We start from the raw sequence: 19461 nt of genomic DNA, 5'->3' as shown, positions 1-19461 counted from the left end.
AGTGAACACACATTGATTGAGATGTTTAAGAAAATATATGTTTCTGTCTTGTACCATTTTATAGACTATTTCTTCTATTGCAGCTGCACTTGCTGCTACCGCAGTAGTTTGAACATACACAGGGGGCCAGCCATGAAAGCAGTACTGCTATTGCTGTCAGGTAGGCTTATTTATTCCCAGTCCTCCCCAACCCCAGACATCTGGTCCTCTTCCCACCCCCACAACTTCTCTCATACTACTGCTTAAAATGGACAAATTTCAGATCCCTCGCATCACAGGAAGCTCTCTAATATACCTCCCCCAAGCCCCAAATTTTAAAGCTTTGGCATTCAAGTCCTACAGCTGCACAAGATGCCCCCTGCTGATCATTTCTTAATATTGCTACTGCTAAATGAGAATAAGCAACAGCAGGCAACAACCCCAAATCAAATTACAGGCAAGTACTAATTAGCTGCGTAATTGTCAAAGGAAAAACATACAGTCTGCGCTCTGGGTGAGAAGTTAAGCTTTAGTCACACTAAATCACTCTAATTTCCTATTGCGTGGGGTGTGGTTCGCAGAAGGGTGAATAAAACCCTGCCAACTCAGCTGTTGAGCGTTTGCTAGCTTCCTAGTTAGATTTAACCACTCACTACAAGACCGATATTAGGAGGTAAGAACTAAAGATTATAACACCTATTTTGAATTAATTCTCTTATTATGAAGGCAACAAAGAAGTCTGTGCTTTCTCGTAACTTTCTAATATCCGTTTACCACAGTGTAATCAACTAACTGGTATATGTGTACCATTTCTGGTCTACAGGAGATTAAACGCTCCACTACAAGGGACTGTTAATGGCGATTCTCAGAATGCTTGTAAGAATTGTTCACTTACTGGGTCACCAATGAAGACCAGAGTTTTCTCTGCTACTTTATTCCTGATGAGTAGGTCCTCATAAAAAATGACTTGGCTGTTTTAACTGGCTATTATAACCAGCTCTACATATACAGACAATGTAGTCACCAGCTATCTTGAACAAATGCAGCAGTGGAGGGACAGACATAGGATCTTTGCCTTCAAAAGCCAAGACCTCTACCACTCCAGCTTAAAGAGATTCTGTATGTCTGTAGGTATGGAATTACAGATTCCTTACAATACCAGATGACATATTTCCATATTGGATAAATGATGATTTCTTGTTCAGCTTAGGATGGGGGATAGCAGAGAGTAAAGAGATATTTTCCCAGTGGTTAAAGCAGGAGACTGGCATCAAGAGACTTGGGCTCTATTCCCAACCCTTCTACTGACTAGCTGTGTGACTTTGGGCAAGTCACTTACAATTCTCAATCTTTCTGTTTGGGAAATAAGGAAAATATTTACCTCCCTTTGTAAACACTTTTAGATCGCACATGACACACTATATAAAAGTGATTTAAAAAATGATGGCCGAGAAATTAATTAATTAATGCTGTACTCAAAGACAGGGAATCTACTAGCTGATTTTTGAAACGTTTAAAGAGAGGAAAATTGTAAACTGACCACAGTTCACCCAGATATTTTGGAGAACATCTTAATGTATTGTGTTTTTATTTTCCATTTACTGTTAAGAACATTGAAGGTAATGTTTTGAAAATACACGTAACTACCTTACACTTTGCCGTTCCTGCTCCACAAATCTTATCTGTGATTCAATCATTGCCTTGTGAACCTTAATTTCTTCAGTTCTTTCTTCCATAGCTGTATTTAACTGTAGCTTTCGTTTTTCCAGTGAGAGAACTTGCTCTGCCTTGTTGTACAGTGTATCTCGAAGACGTTTCAATTCCAATTTTAAGAGGTTATCTTCAATCATCAAATCCTATCAAATACCAAAAAAGAGAAATAGTACAAAATTAAAAGGTAGGTATGCTTTTCAATTGGATTTATTTTTAAACTGACACATTTTTAGAAATTCCAGTTTCCTGTAAAGCACTCTTTAATCAGTATTTCTGTATCACAATAACCAGAACTGAGCCTTAGGTTATTGTCTTACGCTGTAGTCTCAGTAGAGCCTTCACCACCCAGAGTTCTCTTGGGGACAGGGAAAAGGATAGGGAAGTGCTTGTTGCAAAGCTCCCGCTGCACCTTTTCAAGTGCTTCAGGGGCTTTTGCACTCTCCGTGTGTCTCACAGCAAAAGGAAGAATAGGACTTTTACAAAAATCGGTTCTAATTAAGAAATCAAAATGGATAGCTGTGGATAGCCCACATTACCAAACTCATACTCCCAAGGTTGTGCTGATAAGCCTTGTTGGGAGGAAGAAAAAGCAAACACAAAAAAAGTCTTAGTTTCAGACTTTAGAACATAAGCAAAACAAAAAAATTTTGCAAAAAGCATGAAAGTGGAAGGGAAACCAATTATTATGTGTACTTGGTGCATCCTATTTGTTGTTATGTGATATTTAAATTTAGTGAGCCAGAACATCCCATCAGTCTCAAAGTTGGAGGGTGAACATGTGGGTTTGGGGCATGCTAGCCAAAGAGTATTAGCTCCTCCTTTTCCCTCGCCATGTAAGTCCCTCTTTAGGGTTACCTTGGAGCTGTGGCTCCACAAGGCTTTGGAGACTGGATAGAAGGAACAGTTAGGGTTCATCTGCTCTTCACAACATTATCCCTTGCCAATTCCACGGATATGCTATCCGTAATTAATGCTACTTTCAGATTAATGATTTCTTTAAGAAACATCAGTAATACACCTCCGGCAGCAAACCATTCTCCAAAAGGATATTGCTTCATAAATGCAAGGGACTTAATCAATGGTAACTGAACTCTCAATGGCACCCTACAACTTGAAGTGAAAAGAGGCTACAGTTCCTCTACACCCTCCCCAGACACTATCAGCTAATGGGACAATATCCATGAAACTGTCCTTCATTTAAAGATCTGGGTCTTGCAGGGAGGCTGAAAGACCAGGAAACTCCAGAGGGTTTCCCTCTGGGAGGAGATGACCCTGCACAAAAGAAAGTAGAAAAGAACACCCCAACTATTAATTAAGAGTGTTTAGGTGGTTTATTCTTAAAAAACAAAACAAAATTAAAAACCTCATACTTTCCATTAGAAAAAAGCCACAAACTATCATCATACCTGCTTAAGAGCTTTGGCTTTTTTTAACTCTTTATCTGATTTGTCATTGAAAAGGTTTAGTTCATCTATTCTGATCATCAGACCAGTCATTTCTTCTCCTGTCTTATCCATTGCTCTCTTGATAAAATGGACATCACTCTGTTAGAAAATAAATAGCTTTCAGTTCATTACACTGGAAACAGATTACACCAAATACTAGCAATTAATTTAAAATTACAGATTATAAAAACTCTTTTGGACAGGGATGCTCTCTGTTATATTTTTGTACGGTCTGTACAGTGCCTAGCACAATGGGTTCTTTTCCATGGTGCCACTGAAATATATTTTAGGCGGGGTGCAAGCAACCCTTTTATGACACCAATACACAACCTTCATATTCATGCAGTCATAGATCTTAAGGTCAGGAGGGACCATTATGATCATCCAGTCTTTCCTCCTACATAACAGAGGCCATAGAATTTATGGTTGAACCAGCAATTTATGGTTGAACTACAGAGAGCATTTCTTTTATAAAGACATCCAATTTTGGGTAAGACTCCCAAGTGATGGAGAATTTACCACATCCCTTGGACAAAGATTTCAATGTTTAACTACACTAGTTGTTCAAAATGTGCATCTTATTTTCAGTTTTAACTTCGATGACTTCAACTTCCAGCCATTAGACATTATTGTGTCTTTGTCTACTAGACTAAAGAGCCCCCAAGCATCAAATATCTTCTCCGTATATAGGTATTATAGACCACGATCAAGTTATCTCTGAAGCTTCTTGTTAATAAACTACTCATGATATGCTCCAATGCGTCACTTAAAATTAGACTTTTCTTACTTAGAGGAGCAAGTCTTCATAGTTTGAAAATTGTTTAAAAAGAAACAAAATAAAGGCCAAAATTTGGAGGGCAACCTGGGGGTGAGAGGAGAAGCTATACATATATACACAAAAAACCTCAAATATTGGTGCGTCAAACTCATGATGGGCTGATGTAGAAACTAGTTAGGTGCATTTATACATTTCACTGTAACTGTGCTTGCAAGTAAAGTAACTTGCATATGCATATTGGGTGACTTGTAATATATAAGATCTCCTAGAGCAGTGGTTCCCAAACTTGTTCCGCCGCTTGTGCAGGGAAAGCCCCTGGCGGGCTGGGCCGGGCCGGTTTGTTTACCTGCTGCATCCGCAGGTTCGGCCAATCGTGGCTCCCAGTGGCCGCGGTTCGCTGCTCCAGGCTAATGGGAGCTGCTGGAAGCGGCAGGGATGTGGCTGGTAAACAAACCGGCCTGGCCCGGCAGGGGCTTTCCCTGCACAAGTGGCGGAACAGGTTTGGGAGCCACTGTCCTAGATGAACATTTTAAAAAACAGAAAAAAAGTTGCTTGTACAAGAACTGGGTCAACCTTTGGGCCTGTGAACTTGAACATTTTTCCCTTTAAACAATTAAAAACTTTAATCCTAATTGGACAAAAACAATGCAATTATACTGTAATACATAAGTGCTAGTGTCAGTGGAACTCAATATTATCATAGAATAATAGTCTCTTACTGATGCCTTATTGTAAAGAAAAATTTGAAAAGTTGCATTTTTAGCTTTGATTACTTGAAAATAAAGTAGATTTAAAGCAAGTTAAGTTTGTGCTCAACACAACCCAAAATCCTTCTTCATGCCATAAGAACGGCCATGCTGGGTCAGACGAAAAAGTCCATCTAGCCCAGAATATGGCAAGAAACTTCAGTCGTCCAGTAGCTATGCATTTCCCACAAGGTACATCAGAGGAGTGTGATGTGAGGTTGTGTGTGTAATTTACATGAAGTTCACACATCCTAGTACCAGATTAATGAATAAAGAAGAAATCTCCCTAAACTAATTTGTTAGGATTTCTAAAATTTATATCAGCAAAGATGATATTGTAAGTAAGTTACCTGAAGTTTCTTGTGCTGGGCATGTAAAAGATTATATGCATCTTTCTTTTCTTCTAAGGTCTTTGTAAGTTCAGCAACTTTTGCTTCCAGAACTTGCCTTTCATCTGTATTAACATCCCCTTGTAACCGTGACAGTCGTCGTTCCACTTGCTGAATATAAAAATCCTGTTAAAATTATATTTAAAAAATAAATTAAGAGACTGAGATAAATAATTATTGCTCTTTCTATAATGCTAAATCATTGCATATAAACGTTGGAACTAAATTTTGGCTTTAGGACAGTTGCCTAATTAAGCTATTGTTATTTTACAATAATATATGGCCTAGAGCCTTCTCATTTTAATGTGAAACATTAACAAAATACTCCAATGACTGGTGTGTGCTGATGGATCATAAGTAATCGCTTAAAAGTGTAACAAAGCACACACTGCACAGATAGGGAGTGAGCTATAGGGAGGCTTACAGCAGTGTTGCAATCTTGCCTTACCAGTGGAAATTGATATAAAGGGGCAAATTTTCAAAGTAGTGCATAGGAGATATGCACAAAAATCCCATTAGCAAATAACAGGATTTGGGCATGTACCTCTCTTGTATCACTTCGAAAATTTACCATGAAGCATCAGTAGTTCAGAGGAGTCAAATTGAAGAATTGATTTGGGAAATTAAAGTGGAGAACGGAAGATACAAAAAAATAATTCATGTACACACACTCAATTTCATTCACACACCTGGGGAGCTGGAACTGCAGAACTCATCACAAGCACTGATCATTTCAGAAACTGCATTTTCTAAGCAGTTAAAGAGAGAAAAAACCCAAGCTAACATATGAATAGCTTGTTTGAACGATCACAAAGGAAATGGAGGACTTGTTAATACTTTTACCTGATTATACATGATTTCCTGTTGCTTTAAGGTGTCTGCTTCAAGTGTGCGTAAACGACTGTTAAGGTTTTTAAGTGATGCTTGGGTTCCCTCGATTTCTGCAATAATAGATTTCTCCTTCTCCCTCTGTATCTGTAACTCCTGAATTTTCTTGAAATGCAGTTCTTTCAACTGGTTCATTTGCGTTTCTTTTTCCTGATGACAAATTACTCATTAAACACTCAAAAAATCAGTTTTGAGTAATGCCCTGCAGAAACACACATTTGTCTTTATCATTCATAGAAAAAAATGATACATATAAAATATTCTACATATGAGGTATTGGAAGCATGAAGTTTTAGTATCAGAAGTTTCAGAAACTGTTTGCTGGTTTAAAAAGTCTTTGACTTTGGAGGATAAAAATGTGTCCTTAAAGTTTGGTCCTTTCAAAAGTACTGGAGTGGACTTTTGAGAGACTTTTGTCCCTTTTAGTCTCTTCTCCATTTCAGCAAACTATAAATTCTTGGCTCTTTCCAGTCTTACCCCTCATTGCCTTCCAGTATACACCTGTAAAATAGGGTTGCTTTTTTGTACTGATTTCTTACAAATGACTTACAATATGTTTTTTCAAGATTGTTTAACAATCAAAATGTATAGCAGAATATGTGTATATAATATAGTTTTGTTTTAAAATATATTCATACATTTTAAAATCACTTCATTTTTTCCTACCTGCCAGGACCTAAGATGAGGTTTCTATGCTACAGTTGATACCATTAGCACCTGAAGCAATGTAGGAAATTCAGCTCCTTGCTCTGTTTCAGGTGTTAGAGATGTCATCAACTGTAGTGGGATAGAATCTTGAACTCTAATAATGACAGGTCAAAAACATTAATATGGCCTGAAATGTATTAGAAATATATATGTACAAAAATTCTTAAGATTTTCAATCAGTAACAAAATAATATGCTTAACTGTTAAAAAAAACAAAACAAAACAAAGGATTTCTACTTTCTAAGACCTGAATTCAACGTTTTGCTTTTCTCCCACTGTTGTTAACAACATTGAGAGATGACTTGAAGGCAGATGGGTTGAAAGGGAAAGGTTTATTTTTGGAATAAGTGTTGAAGGAGAATTATGGAAACTTGAACTCAGGAAGTTGGGGACAAGTATGGACTTGATCCAAAGCCTATTAAAGTCAATGGGAAATGGCTTTTGGATCAGACCCTAAGAGAGGAAATTATTTTTTAAAATGTTTTTAATAGGTATTTATTTTTAATTTCTATGACCACCTCTGTCTCCAGTTACGGACAATTTTTTTGAACTAATAAAAACAATAGCAAAACTGTCAACTCAAATAGGATCAGAATTTGGGACTTAGTCATTAAGGTCTTAAGCAGTTTTTGTATTTTTAATGTATTTAAAAAACATTTTCTTTCTTTTAAAAAGAGGTCCCCCAAAATAGATATGGGCATTAGATAAGAATCAGTCCCCACAACACTGCTTTGCTGCAGAGTCCAGGAGACATCAGGAAACTGAAGCACAATCAACGAATGGGATTTTGTCTGTATTGTTCTCTGTAAATATCTTTTCACAGTAAATTAATAGATGTGGCAAATAGACATGCATGCCTAATGTTGATGGAAAGCATGCTTCTGACTAATACATTACAGACATTGTTCAAGAACAGTTCATCTTATTTAAAATATTACCCTGAGGCTGTAGAGCTGCCAAGCTCAGTGTCGGCTTGGGTTATTCACCACATATGAAAGTAAAGAAACCCCGCTAATGGCTTAGCCACCCTAGTAACAGATTTACGAGGCAGCAAATGCAGTTTTCAATTTACAGAAATATTATATAATTCCAGCTAGTTTTCAGATTTTCTGCAGTATTTAATATCTTTTTTTAATAGCAAACCCTATTTTTTAAAATCTATGTATATAGCTAAGGCTCATTTTCTCTAAACTGTGTATTAATATTCAAAGTGCAATTTAATGTACATATTAACTTTAACACAACAGCGAAGTTTATGAAATAAGTCCCAAATCCTACCATGAGAGCAGCATTTCACATAGATATTGATTGAAAAATAAGACAGGGTTTGGGAAAAATACGTGGCAGAAACAAAATACGGTATGTGATGGTGTGCATGACTGTAGTTTTTGTTGTCACTTGTTTGAGAACACCTGTTCTGACACTTGTGTAATGAGGTCATCTTACAACTTTAGAGCATCCAATACCCTATCATCAAGCAAAATGTCAAAGGTTCATATCAGATCTGTCAGAGGCTAAGTATATTTATAAAGAATTATTAACAAATTGGGAAACAGGGAGTTTGGTGTTTTATTTATTTATTTTTAAAATAAAGTATAGGAAAGCTCATCTGCCAGGCTGATGGGGATCCAAAGACCTGAAATCCTAGACTCCCAGAGTATCCAGGCTCACAGTTCCTCAGCAGCCCAAGCTTCCAGAATCCCTGGCTCCCAGTAGATGTGGCTAGAGAATGGTAATTCCACTTTGTGTAGAAATGTGAATTTTTTGGTTTTCATTCTGACTCAGAACAAAATCAGATTTCAAAATCTTAAAATCCTCTGTGAAATGGAATTAATATTCTCTGTCCATTTCTAGTTATAGCTCCTTAAAATTTAGCCACAAATCTGGGTTTCAATGACCTTTGTCTAGAAATTCAATCGGATGTTTAATAACCACAAGTGGTCAAGATCTACGTTACATCTCATCTGAAAGATGCCAGTTCCACTTGACAGTGCCCCCTCAATACCATGCCTTGATTCAGTACCAATTCAGAGGGAAGAATACTACCTACCAAATCCATATACCACTATGCACAGCATCAAGACTTTCCCTAGGGATCTCCTATCCAAGTACTGATCCAACTGAATCCTGTGCACTTTAATGTTTGAGGGGGAATGGATGCAGGCCATATTAATTAATAAATAAATTCCATTTTAATCCATACATAAATGCTTGTCACAAATACAAACTGTAAAGTCTACATTAATCTTCAGTGGCAGATATTGTCAAAAAGGTTTTACTTTAACAATTTTCTCCTCTTCTTTTAGTATTTCTTCCATCCTGAAAGCTTTTTCTTCTAAACTCAATGTCTTCTCAGTCACAAACTTTAGTTTATTTGAAAGATTCACATTCTGGTCTTTAACATGGCTTAGCCTGCACAAAGTTACAAGGCACAATAGGTTAAAATGAAGGGTACACACAAAACACTGCTAAAGCTGTTTAGAGCAGTTGATTGAGAAGTAAATCTAATAAAATAATTCATTATATTCATCTAAAGGCATGTAACTGTGTAGAGTCCTTAGGTCCATCTCAGACAACTGTTATGGACACTGTCTGTTACCACAATTTCATAAATTAAATAAAAAATAAGATGACAACCAGGGCCCACACAGATTTTTTTTCCCCTTCCACTGAGATGAAATACTCACAGGGAGTATTTCAAGGCTATTTTGTCCAAACAGTACTAAGGACAGTCTAGCTGTGTCACAAAATAGCCTGCTAGCTGACTACTTAAGTATCCAATATTTTTTAAGGTATGAATAACTTGATCAAAGATCTGATTGTTACAGAATGTTATAAACTTTTTCTAAAAGTTTATCTTTCTTACCTGACATGTTTTTCCTGGATTTCTTTCTTGAGATTGGCCATTTCTGTTCTCAGAGATTCTAAATCAGAAGCAGTTCTGTCCACAGTGGCTTTTAAAGTATCCAGCTATTAATTAAATAAATAAGCAAAAGGGATCATTTACTCTGTTTTGTAGTGTGGAACATTTTAGTACATTTATAAACAATTAATTTTCAGAAATCTCACTTACTGTTAAGCATTACCAACACTAGAAACTGGATAATACTTTCTCTTGTAAGTATATAAATATTGCCACCAGTGCCCCATCAAAAATGTCAAAAGATTTCCTAGTGTTGCTAACAAACCTGTATTTGTACAATGCAAAGATTATTCTAGATAGTTTAAAAGTGTTTTTTCTAAATGAAAAAAAAAAAAACGGTTCTGATTCTCAATTTGTGTAAATTGGCAAAACCCATGAAATCAGACTGATGTACACCAGGTGAGAATCTGACCCTATGCATTTTAAATTAATTAATTATCAAGAAGAAAGAATGGGACCAGATCCTGGAACTGCATCTGTGTGAGCAAACCCTTGTGTTTATGTGGAGTCCCGATGACTTCAGTGAGGCTCCATATGGGCACTGGCAATGGTGTGAATCCAATGACAGTGCTGGCCCAAACTTTGCTGATTGCACAACATTATTTTGGTTAAGCTGAGGGAGGATTGTGAGGTACGAGGCTACACAGACACTTCATAAAAATTAAACAAGTTTTAAGATGTATAAAGGGAAATATTTTTATGCCACACAAAATTAATCTGTGGTACTTTTTTCAGCAAGATATAATTGAAGTAAATAGTTCAACAAGGGAATAATACTTAGCATTTTATACATTCCAGCGTCTTTACAAATATTAGCTATTTAATCCTCAAAATACACCTTAGAAGGAGGGATGAAGGTATTATTCCCATTTTTACAGATGTACCAACCAACCCAATACCCCATATTGCCTCTTTATTGGGTAGCTTTATGAAAATGAATAGTCTCTATAGTTATTTTAATTAGGACAAAATTACAAGGGCTGTCAGCCCTCATTCTTCAGAGCATAACGTGATCATCTGGAGAAGTGAAGAATTTTTTTTCCCCATCACGTTACAGTACTACAAAATTAGATGCATAATATGTGTGGTAAAGATGGGGAAAAACTAAGTGATTGGGCAACAAAATGGCAAATTAAATTTAATGTGGCTAAATGTAAAGTAATGCACATTGGGAAAAATAACCCTAACTATACATACAATATGAGGGGGGCTAATTTAGCTACAACTAATCAGGAAAGAGATCTTGGAGTCATCGTGGGTAGTTCTCTGAAGATGTCCACGCAGTGTGCAGCGGCAGTCAAAAAAGCAAACAGGATGTTAGAAATCATTAAAAAAGGGATAGAGAATAAGATGGAGAATATCTTATTGCCATTATGTAAATCCACGGTATGGTCACATCTTGAATACTGCATACAGATGTGGTCTCCTCATCTCAAAAAAGAAATACTGGCATTAGAAAAGGTTCAGAGAAGGGCAACTAAAATGATTAGGGGTTTGGAATGGGTCNAAAAGAAAGTTCTTCTTCACACAGCCCCCAGTCAACCTGTGGAACTCCTTGCCTGAGCAGGTTGTGAAGGCTAGGACTATAATAGGGTTTAAAAGAGAACTAGATAAATTCATGGAGGTTAAGTCAATTAATGCTTGTTAGCCAGGATGGGTAAGGAATGGTGTCCCTAGCCTCTGTTTGTCGAGTGTGGAGATGGATGGCAGGAGAGAGATCACTTGATCATCACCTGTTAGGTTCACTCCCTCTGGGACACCTGTCATTGGTCACTGTCGGTAGACAGGATATTGGGCTGGATGGACCCAGTTTGGCCATTCTTATGGTCAGTCTGACCCAGTTTGGCCTGACCCAGTTTGGCCATCCTTATGTTCTTATTATACCTTCCTCTGAAGCACCTAGTAGTCACTGTCAGAGGCTGGATACGGTTTAAGGGAAACAATTCAGCCTGCCATTGCAAGGCAACAAAGTAATACAAGACACTCCTTTTCTCAGTGGCTAAATGCTTCCTCCTCTGCAGCATTACCACCCAAAGACCAAGCTCAGGATTCAAATCCCAATGCCCAGCACTGCATTGGCAATTGCAGACATTTTGTTACAACATAAAGGTTGTACCAGAAAATGAAAGAGTTCACCATATATTTCTGCATTTTTGTTGTCACATTCATTTCATTAATTAAAAGTTAGGGTTTTTTTATTTTTTACTTTTGCCTGAAGCATTTAGTCGCTATTACCTCATCCTGGAGTTGAACTCTATAAGCATCTTGGTTTTGGTAATCTAATCTGAGTTTGGCAGCTTGCCGGTCAGCAACAGAAATTCTCTTTTCATACTCCACGTTGTTCCCGGTCTCGTTTGCCAAAAAGCGAATCTTCTCTTTAATCACATCTTCTTTCTTTCGGATCTCCTGTCTTACCTGGGCTAATAACTAGCAGAATAAACAAACATTTGAAGTGTTTTAAATAATGCAACAAGCATTGCTCTAAGAGTGTTACTCTTTGTTTTTGGCTATTGCTTTACCTTAAAAATGATTAATAGTAAAAAGAAACAAATCAAAATATACTTTAATGCAATAGTATGTGGCAACCTAAGTATTGCACCACCATGAAATAATTACCTTTGATATGTGACTCACAGAACTCATATATAGCAACATAAAATACTGCAAATATTTTGGATAGCCAACTTCTATTCCAGTTATCTCTCTCGGTATTAAAAATCACTAATATGGCACTGTACATACAAACTTACATAGAACAGTGACATGCTCAGAGTGACAGGAAAGGAAGAGGCCACGGGCATAAAGAGCATTTGAATAGACCGGAACAGGGGAGAGGGCACAGAGGAGGTTACAATAACAGTAATAATTAATAGCCATGACAAACGATGACCAAGGTGTGTGTGAGGGTTTTAGCACTGCGGATTTTAGGAAATGGTGGATTTTGTTATTCTTAAAGAATAAGTAAAAAGGCTTAGCAAGAACTTAGATATTGGTGAAACAATAGTGTACAAGAATTAATTTCCTGTTCTTTGAAAAGTGATGGCGAGAAAATGGCACCATCTCTCTTAGCTGATTTGGTCCCTATATTAAGGATCATAACTGCTTATTTTAATCACAAAAAAATAAATCAACAGGACTAATTGCAGAGTATGTGAGAAAAGGTAGCAGAATCTGGACACTAGCAATTATGTGGCCTACAGTACTAAAGAGCTCAAGTTATTCCAGCTAAGTTTCTACATTAACTCACATTCTAAATGATTCCTTCTGATTTTTCTCTCTCTTTATTATATTGTTTACTGTTAATATAGTAAGAATAAATTCAAAACACTTTTTCCCACTGAGCTCCCTAACCCAGATGTGAACAACATGGAAAGCTGAAATTCCCCTGTTTTTCAGGGCAATTTCATACTAGTAAAAGCTAAGATTTTGTACAGAGTCTTCTTTCAGACATACGACACTTTTTCCAAAATCTGAAACTATCATATGAGGCTTCTGAAACTTTATAAAAATTCCACTTTGATACACATGTTCATTTCTGCACAAATTTCAAATTCTGTACATATAAAATAAAGCAGAATGTGCATTATTTAACCCCTTTCCATTATAACTTTTTTTTCTAGCACAGAAACATAAACCTTGAGGCTCTAAGACACCGAGAAAGGTGACAAATAGAAGCAAGGATTAACTTGTAAAATGTAATCAAAACAACACTTTGAAAGGCTTTGTAAAAAATGCTACTGTTGATTCATGTTTGTAGCAAGTATTTGGGCTAAATTCTGACCTTAGATAAGCACTAACTCCAACTGACCTTTATAGGGGCCATTTATGCACATGAGGGCAGAAATCTTATCTGTCAGAAATCTAAAAATTAATTCACCTATTTTCCCTTTGAATCATGTCCCAGACCTGCAACCCCCCCCCCCCCCCCAACCCTTTGCAGACCATTATCTTTTCCTAAGAGGAAAGGGTAGAAGTCTACCTGCTCTTAGTGCTGTTAAGACAAAACAGAGGGATCATTATCAGAAGTTGCAAGGTGCACCAGCTCCTGATAGAAGAGGGAATGTGAGACTGGAACTGAAAATTAAACCTGAGATTCCTGTCTGGTAGTGCAGAAGAGTATCACTTAAGTTGAGAGGGTCTTTACTTAACTTAACAGACACCACTTTAAAACTAAGAATAATTTATCAAAATGATGCGATGCAATGCAGTGCAACTGTATAGGTAATCTTCTGTAATATATCTTAAGCTTGAAACAGTTGAGTGAAATGGAAAGCGGAGCAATGCGGAAAGGAATATGATATGGCCCATTATGTTTTTAATGTTCTTCTACTTGAGACAATAGCACAGTTCTCATTATTGGTTCAAGGTTAGGCCCACTATTTATATAAAGCAAACTCTGAATACATGGTTTACCAAAGCACAGCGATCTATTTCTTGATCTCTTTTCTGCATCTGCTCTATTGTACTTTCCCACTGTCTGATGAGCTCTTGCCTTTCATGGTGAACCCTGCGAAAATCTTCAGCTGCTTTATCCAGCTCTATCTGTAAAGAAGTGAAGCCCAATTAGCAATGGTTTCTAATTTTAAGAAGTACTTCAAATATGGAGAATAATCTTCATCTACTTCATACACAAACCTGAGCACTTATGGTTTCTGTAAGTTCATTGTCAAGAATTTTGCGTTTCTGATTAGCTTCCATAGTCATCTTTTCTACCTGTTGGGTCAGCACCTGAAATGAAATGATTTAAGGACTAACATAGTTAATTAATTATAAATAAATACAAAGCTCTGCTACAGTTAAGTTGGGAGTTAATGAGACATCATCTATGTCGTGTGTTTGAAATGCACAAAAAGTTAAGGGACCAATCTTGTAAACTTTTGCTAATGCAAGCAGCCCCTACTCATAGAAATAGTCCCTTTAACATCAATGGGACTATTTGGGTAAGCTATGGTATCTGAGCTGTCTGTTCATTCAATACAAATGGTTGTAAAATTAGCTTTAATTTGAACAGTGCAAAGAACACTTACTTTCTTCCTAAGTGATAAGCTACCTGAGAACCATCTATGAATTTTGAAGTAGTTGCTTGATGAGTCTACTTTAGAGAAATGAAAGACCGATATTAAATCTAATCAATTTTATTCAAATAGCCTTACTTTATCCTCACTGATATTAAGCAGTTCAGTTCTGGTTTAAACAGGAACATGTAAATTACTTGCACTCATATTTTCAGAGAGTCATATGTCAGAGATTTTTAGGATGAACTCCCTATCGAATTCAACATGAAGTTCTGTTTAAAATTTTATCCACAGTGACTACTGACCATAATTAAATATTTATGTATTTCAGGCTAAACTTCATTCAGCCTTATCCAGCAGAACAAACAAATTCTAATAAGTACTAAATTGTGCATTTTAACCCTTTATAAAAAAGTCACCTACATAAACTTTAAAAAAGAATTTAAATGAAATTTTATTGGTGTGCTAAATGGAAAACAATCACAGATTAAAAGTGCTGTTGAACAAAATGTCTTGCCTCTCTGTCTCAGTCTACCTAATTTGATGACATGACAAAATCTTTAGATGCTAAAAGTGGCCTTATTTTCCTGTTGAAAATATACATATTACAATGAATTTTTTTAAAAAATGGTATATCTACATACTCTTAATTTCCCATCATCCTGTTGAGCATACTTCTGGATTGTGACTGCATCATTGTCTTTATGAGTTGATTCCTCTAACCAGGCCTCCAGAGCTTGCTGATCCCAGTTCATCTGGCATTTTAAGGCTTCCAGCTTCTGAGTGGCTTTGAATATATTATTCTAGAAAAGTTTGAGAGAAATTAAATTTTAAAAGTTATGTATTATCTTTCGAAGCACAAAATCAAAACAGATAATGCAAGTGAATATGGACATTTATTCTAGTCTTAGGAATTTAGTGGTGTCTGAAGACCAGACTGTTGAGTGGATGAGTCTTTTTCTATGGCATATGTCTTCAATTTGAATAATGCCAGTATATGGTCCTGGCATTAAGAAGAACCAAGGCAATTAAGTTTCTACAAACCTAAAAAAGCAAAATTGTCTTAAACTGAGGTGAGTGAACCTTTGGCACAAGATGCCCATTCTGTTATCTGGAGTTAATACACGCTTGGTGAGAAACTGATCCAACTAATCATTTAACGCAGTTTACCGTCCCTCCCCCAACCCAGAGCCAAATTGGGATACTCTTACTCCATGAGTGGTGCCAATTGACTGAGACAGGACTTCCCAACATGACAGGGAATGGCAGAACCTGGCCTGGTACAGCCAGGAGGAGGATCTGGCCACTTTGAGCACCATAGGGAGTCAACAAAAAGGAAGAAAGCCAACCTGAAGGAATAAAAGTTAGCCTAATGGCTTGAAAAAAAGAAAAGACATAGTAAGCAATTGGTCCTCCAGTTCTTACTAACACAAAACTCTTAACATGTTCCTGAGCAAGGGCTGAAGGACTGGGTCATAAATATTTGTGGGATGTCACAGGCATTAGTGCTCCATCAACAAGTACTCTTGTTAAAATTGTTGCCTTATGACTTCATTTGTCTAAGGCAAAAACACTTCTCATTGCAAGAACAGTGATAAACAGAATAGGTTACATATTACAATATTCCTGAATCTTACTTCTTGACTATTTTTCTTTTCTCTTAAGGAAACCATCTCATTTTCCAGCCGTTGAATCTCTTTTTTGAGTCGTCCAAGCTCTCTCTCAGCAAGGGCTTTAAAGTGCTCTTCGGTTTCAATTTCATTCTCTCTGGCTCTGTGAAGAGACTATAGAATAATATAGTTCATTATTTTGCATGGAATCGTTAACTGGCATATAACACCCAATATTATTTTAATTATTTTACCAAAATCAGAACTCTACTAAAGGTAACACTGATATAAAATGATGAAATTTACATCTAGGGATTTTACAGAACTAAAATAAAAATGCCTATGGAGGCTTTTGAAATTCAGAGTCTGATTTGCATTGGTGTAAATTCAGAGCAACTCCACATACTGGTGTTTGGACTTTTAGATATGGAATTAATATAAAAAAATCAATGACCTGTATCAAATGTTCTCAGATTAGCCTTCCTTATCTAGCGAAGTGATTCAAAAACATTTCGTACAAGATTCAGAATCTATTATTTCACTGTTCTATAGTTCAGAGCCAAACAACAGTACAGATAATCATATTCAAACTAGTCTCTCCATCATCATGTAGCTTTCTGTCTGAATCAGGAGGTAAAGCAGCAAAGAGTATTCTATTGTTTTGAGCTGAGATGGATTAGCTGACATAGATATTGCCACATGCCAGCTGGGTGCCTCCTTTTGTCTAGCAAATTGCTTTAATATATTTTCCCCTATACAATACCCAATCTTTTACCTACTGGAAGTCCTTCTCTTACAGAAGAAGGAGCACATGGTGTTCTTCATCTCGATTGCTAATTAAAACTTGCATCTAGCACATTAAAACTAAGAGGTTGTTCAGCTGCAGGGAAGCCATCTATCAGCCTCTCAGTGCCCTTTCACATAGGTTGTATCAGTAGATTCATTATCTGAGTTTCTAATCAGACATCCATTTGAAATCATAGGCTGATTTAGTGATTTTCGGGGGGTCTAGCCTGAGACTCCTTAAAGGGGTTCATTTTCAGAAAGTTCTGAGCACCTGCCTTTGAAAATTGGGCCCCTTTAAAGTGTGTGAAGTTGGGTATCCAAAAACAGAGGCACCCTAAACCACTAATCATTTTAAAATTTGAGCCTTAACTCTTAGCCACATAACTAGTCGTAGAGTTTAAGGCCTGAAGGGACCACCAGCTCATCTAGTCTAGTATATCACAAGCCACCAACATCACCTCGCACCTGCACACTAAACCCAACAAATCAGGCTCTCTGCAACTCCAGGGGATTCTCCAGCAGTAGGGAATAGAAAATTAATTTTTGCCTCCTGAATGATAAATAACCTTCACAGTGGATGACAAAGTGAAATCTCTGTGGAGACTCTATGAGGTTAGTCATATTTTTCATCATATGGAACTCTAAAGAACTGATATAGTCAAAATAAAGTTATGAAGCTGCTAAAAGCCTATCAGGAGGTCCCAATAAAATATAGTCTGCATTTGGTGACTTTCCACAGATGCTCTTCAAATGCTTTAAGAAAGTGGTTAAATAGTAGTCATTTTCACAGATGGGGAAATGGAGGCACTAAAGAGTGATGTCTTTCTCCAGATCACACAGCAAATTGGTGCCAGATTAGGGAACAAAGTCCAGAAATCTGATTTTGAACTGTCAAGGCAAGTTTACACTACAATTACATATCTCTCTCTGTCCCATGTCAGCTGAGCTGGGGTTGCAGAGCTTGGGCTGCAGCTCTGGAAAATTGCAGCATAGACGCTCAGGCTGGAGTTAAGAGCTTTTGGATTCTGTGAGTGTGGAGGGTCCCAGATCTCGGGCTGGGACATCTACACTGCAATTTTACAGCTTTGCAGCCCGAGCCCAGCTCAGCTGACAGGGCCAGCTGTGGCCCTCATACTGGTGTGAAAGCAGTAACTCCATTGATCTGAATGGAGTTGTTTCTAATTTATAGTGGTTTAAGTGAGGTCAGAGGCAGGCCTCTGGTCTCCTGAGTCCCAGTCCCATGCTTTAAACAATAGAAAGTTACAACATTTATTTATGCACCATTTTAGAAAAACAACTTGTTTATATCATTAATGGTATCTCATACAAAGGTATACGCTGGATCCCACTTTGGTCCGAGTGCAACTGAAGCTGTTAATATTGATCTAGAAAATCCTGTAGGGTTTGGGTTCTAGCTACTCAGAGATAGCCTCACTTCCTAACACATGTAGTCACAACAGCTGAGATGCCTAGATTAGATGTATGAGGACATGCATTTATCTGAAAATTTGGGCCCATATGTCCTAGACATATGACTCTCAGAGTGCAAAGCAGAGTTCTCTCTCGCCTTATCGTCGTTTCACTTTTCAAGTCCAAGAATTAAGTCCCCATTAGCATTTGGCTATTAACCGTCTTCTAATCAATACAAACATTTTCTTTTTACAATTTTTTTTTCCAGATTGAGACAGTTTTATTTTTTTCCTGGGTCAGACTTATCTATCTATTGCCTCTGTAAGTCCCCATTGCCAAACTATCCCAAAATCTGTCCCTCTAGACTTCATTCTATGCACAATTATTATTTATTCATTTTTAAGTACCATAAAATAATATTTTTGAGACATGCCTTCATTTGTTTGCTAGGCAAGTACTGGAAGGTAATAAGGCTGGGAGGTCTCTCATCAGTAGTAAAATGTATTCAGACAAATAGATATGAGTACAAACTAGAGAAAAATATCAGACAGAATTTTAAACTGGATAAGGAGGATCTACTAGTTACAAAATTTACCTGTGTAAAGTTGAACTCCTGTCTGACGTTTTTCAAATGTGATGTCATTGCCTCAATACGCTCTTCAAAGTCAGTCAACTGATTTTTTAAGTTTGCCTTTTCTTTCTGCAACTTTTGCAACTGTAAACAAACAAAATCTGCTATATTCAATAAGCTATACCATTTAACAAGCAATACTTGCCTGTTTAAATTATATAAACTATATAATGTAAACCATACAGATATAGACAATATACTTCACTTCTTTGAAAATGAAGAAAGAAAAATAAATATAGTTGGTCCAGATAATAATAATCTGTTTAAAAATTAATGCTACTTATGCCTTAAAAGATAACCCAATGTGACATGCAATTATGTTTATCATCATTTATTTATGTAGCATCTTTTATCCAAGTGCATCCCAAGTAACTGATTATACAAAGTATGGTTCTGCTCTTGCAATTGGATCTTCCAGTGTTTTAACAATAAGTGCTTAG

The 19461-nt window shown here is 36.9% G+C and overlaps 1 protein-coding gene and 1 long non-coding RNA gene across 3 annotated transcripts in view; one reads left to right on the top strand and one right to left on the bottom strand.

The window, feature by feature from the left end:
• CCDC39 (coiled-coil domain 39 molecular ruler complex subunit) overlaps positions 1-19461 on the bottom strand; it is a 31740-nt gene that overhangs the window by 11046 nt on the left and 1233 nt on the right. The window contains exons 2-13 of one of the 2 annotated variants that reach the window (XM_075068372.1): positions 18986-19105; positions 16222-16368; positions 15229-15387; positions 14205-14297; positions 13983-14111; positions 11805-11996; positions 9513-9616; positions 8926-9058; positions 5894-6088; positions 5012-5176; positions 3099-3236; positions 1624-1835 (exon numbers count right to left, since the gene is read on the bottom strand). In XM_075068372.1, coding sequence (XP_074924473.1) covers positions 1624-1835; positions 3099-3236; positions 5012-5176; positions 5894-6088; positions 8926-9058; positions 9513-9616; positions 11805-11996; positions 13983-14111; positions 14205-14297; positions 15229-15387; positions 16222-16368; positions 18986-19105 — 1787 coding nt within the window. The remainder of the gene's footprint in view (positions 1-1623; positions 1836-3098; positions 3237-5011; positions 5177-5893; positions 6089-8925; positions 9059-9512; positions 9617-11804; positions 11997-13982; positions 14112-14204; positions 14298-15228; positions 15388-16221; positions 16369-18985; positions 19106-19461) is intronic. The other variant, XM_032783856.2, reaches the window with a different exon arrangement.
• On the top strand, positions 7-19159 carry LOC116826848 (uncharacterized). Its single transcript, XR_004374156.2, has 5 exons — positions 7-924; positions 1749-1876; positions 15496-15657; positions 15774-15982; positions 16250-19159. It is a non-coding gene; the product is annotated as an uncharacterized LOC116826848 (long non-coding RNA).

Source organism: Chelonoidis abingdonii, chromosome 8 (assembly GCF_003597395.2).
Source record: "Chelonoidis abingdonii isolate Lonesome George chromosome 8, CheloAbing_2.0, whole genome shotgun sequence".
In the NCBI taxonomy this organism is placed as follows: Eukaryota; Metazoa; Chordata; order Testudines; family Testudinidae; genus Chelonoidis; species Chelonoidis abingdonii.
This window is presented reverse-complemented; position numbering and strand designations above follow the sequence as displayed.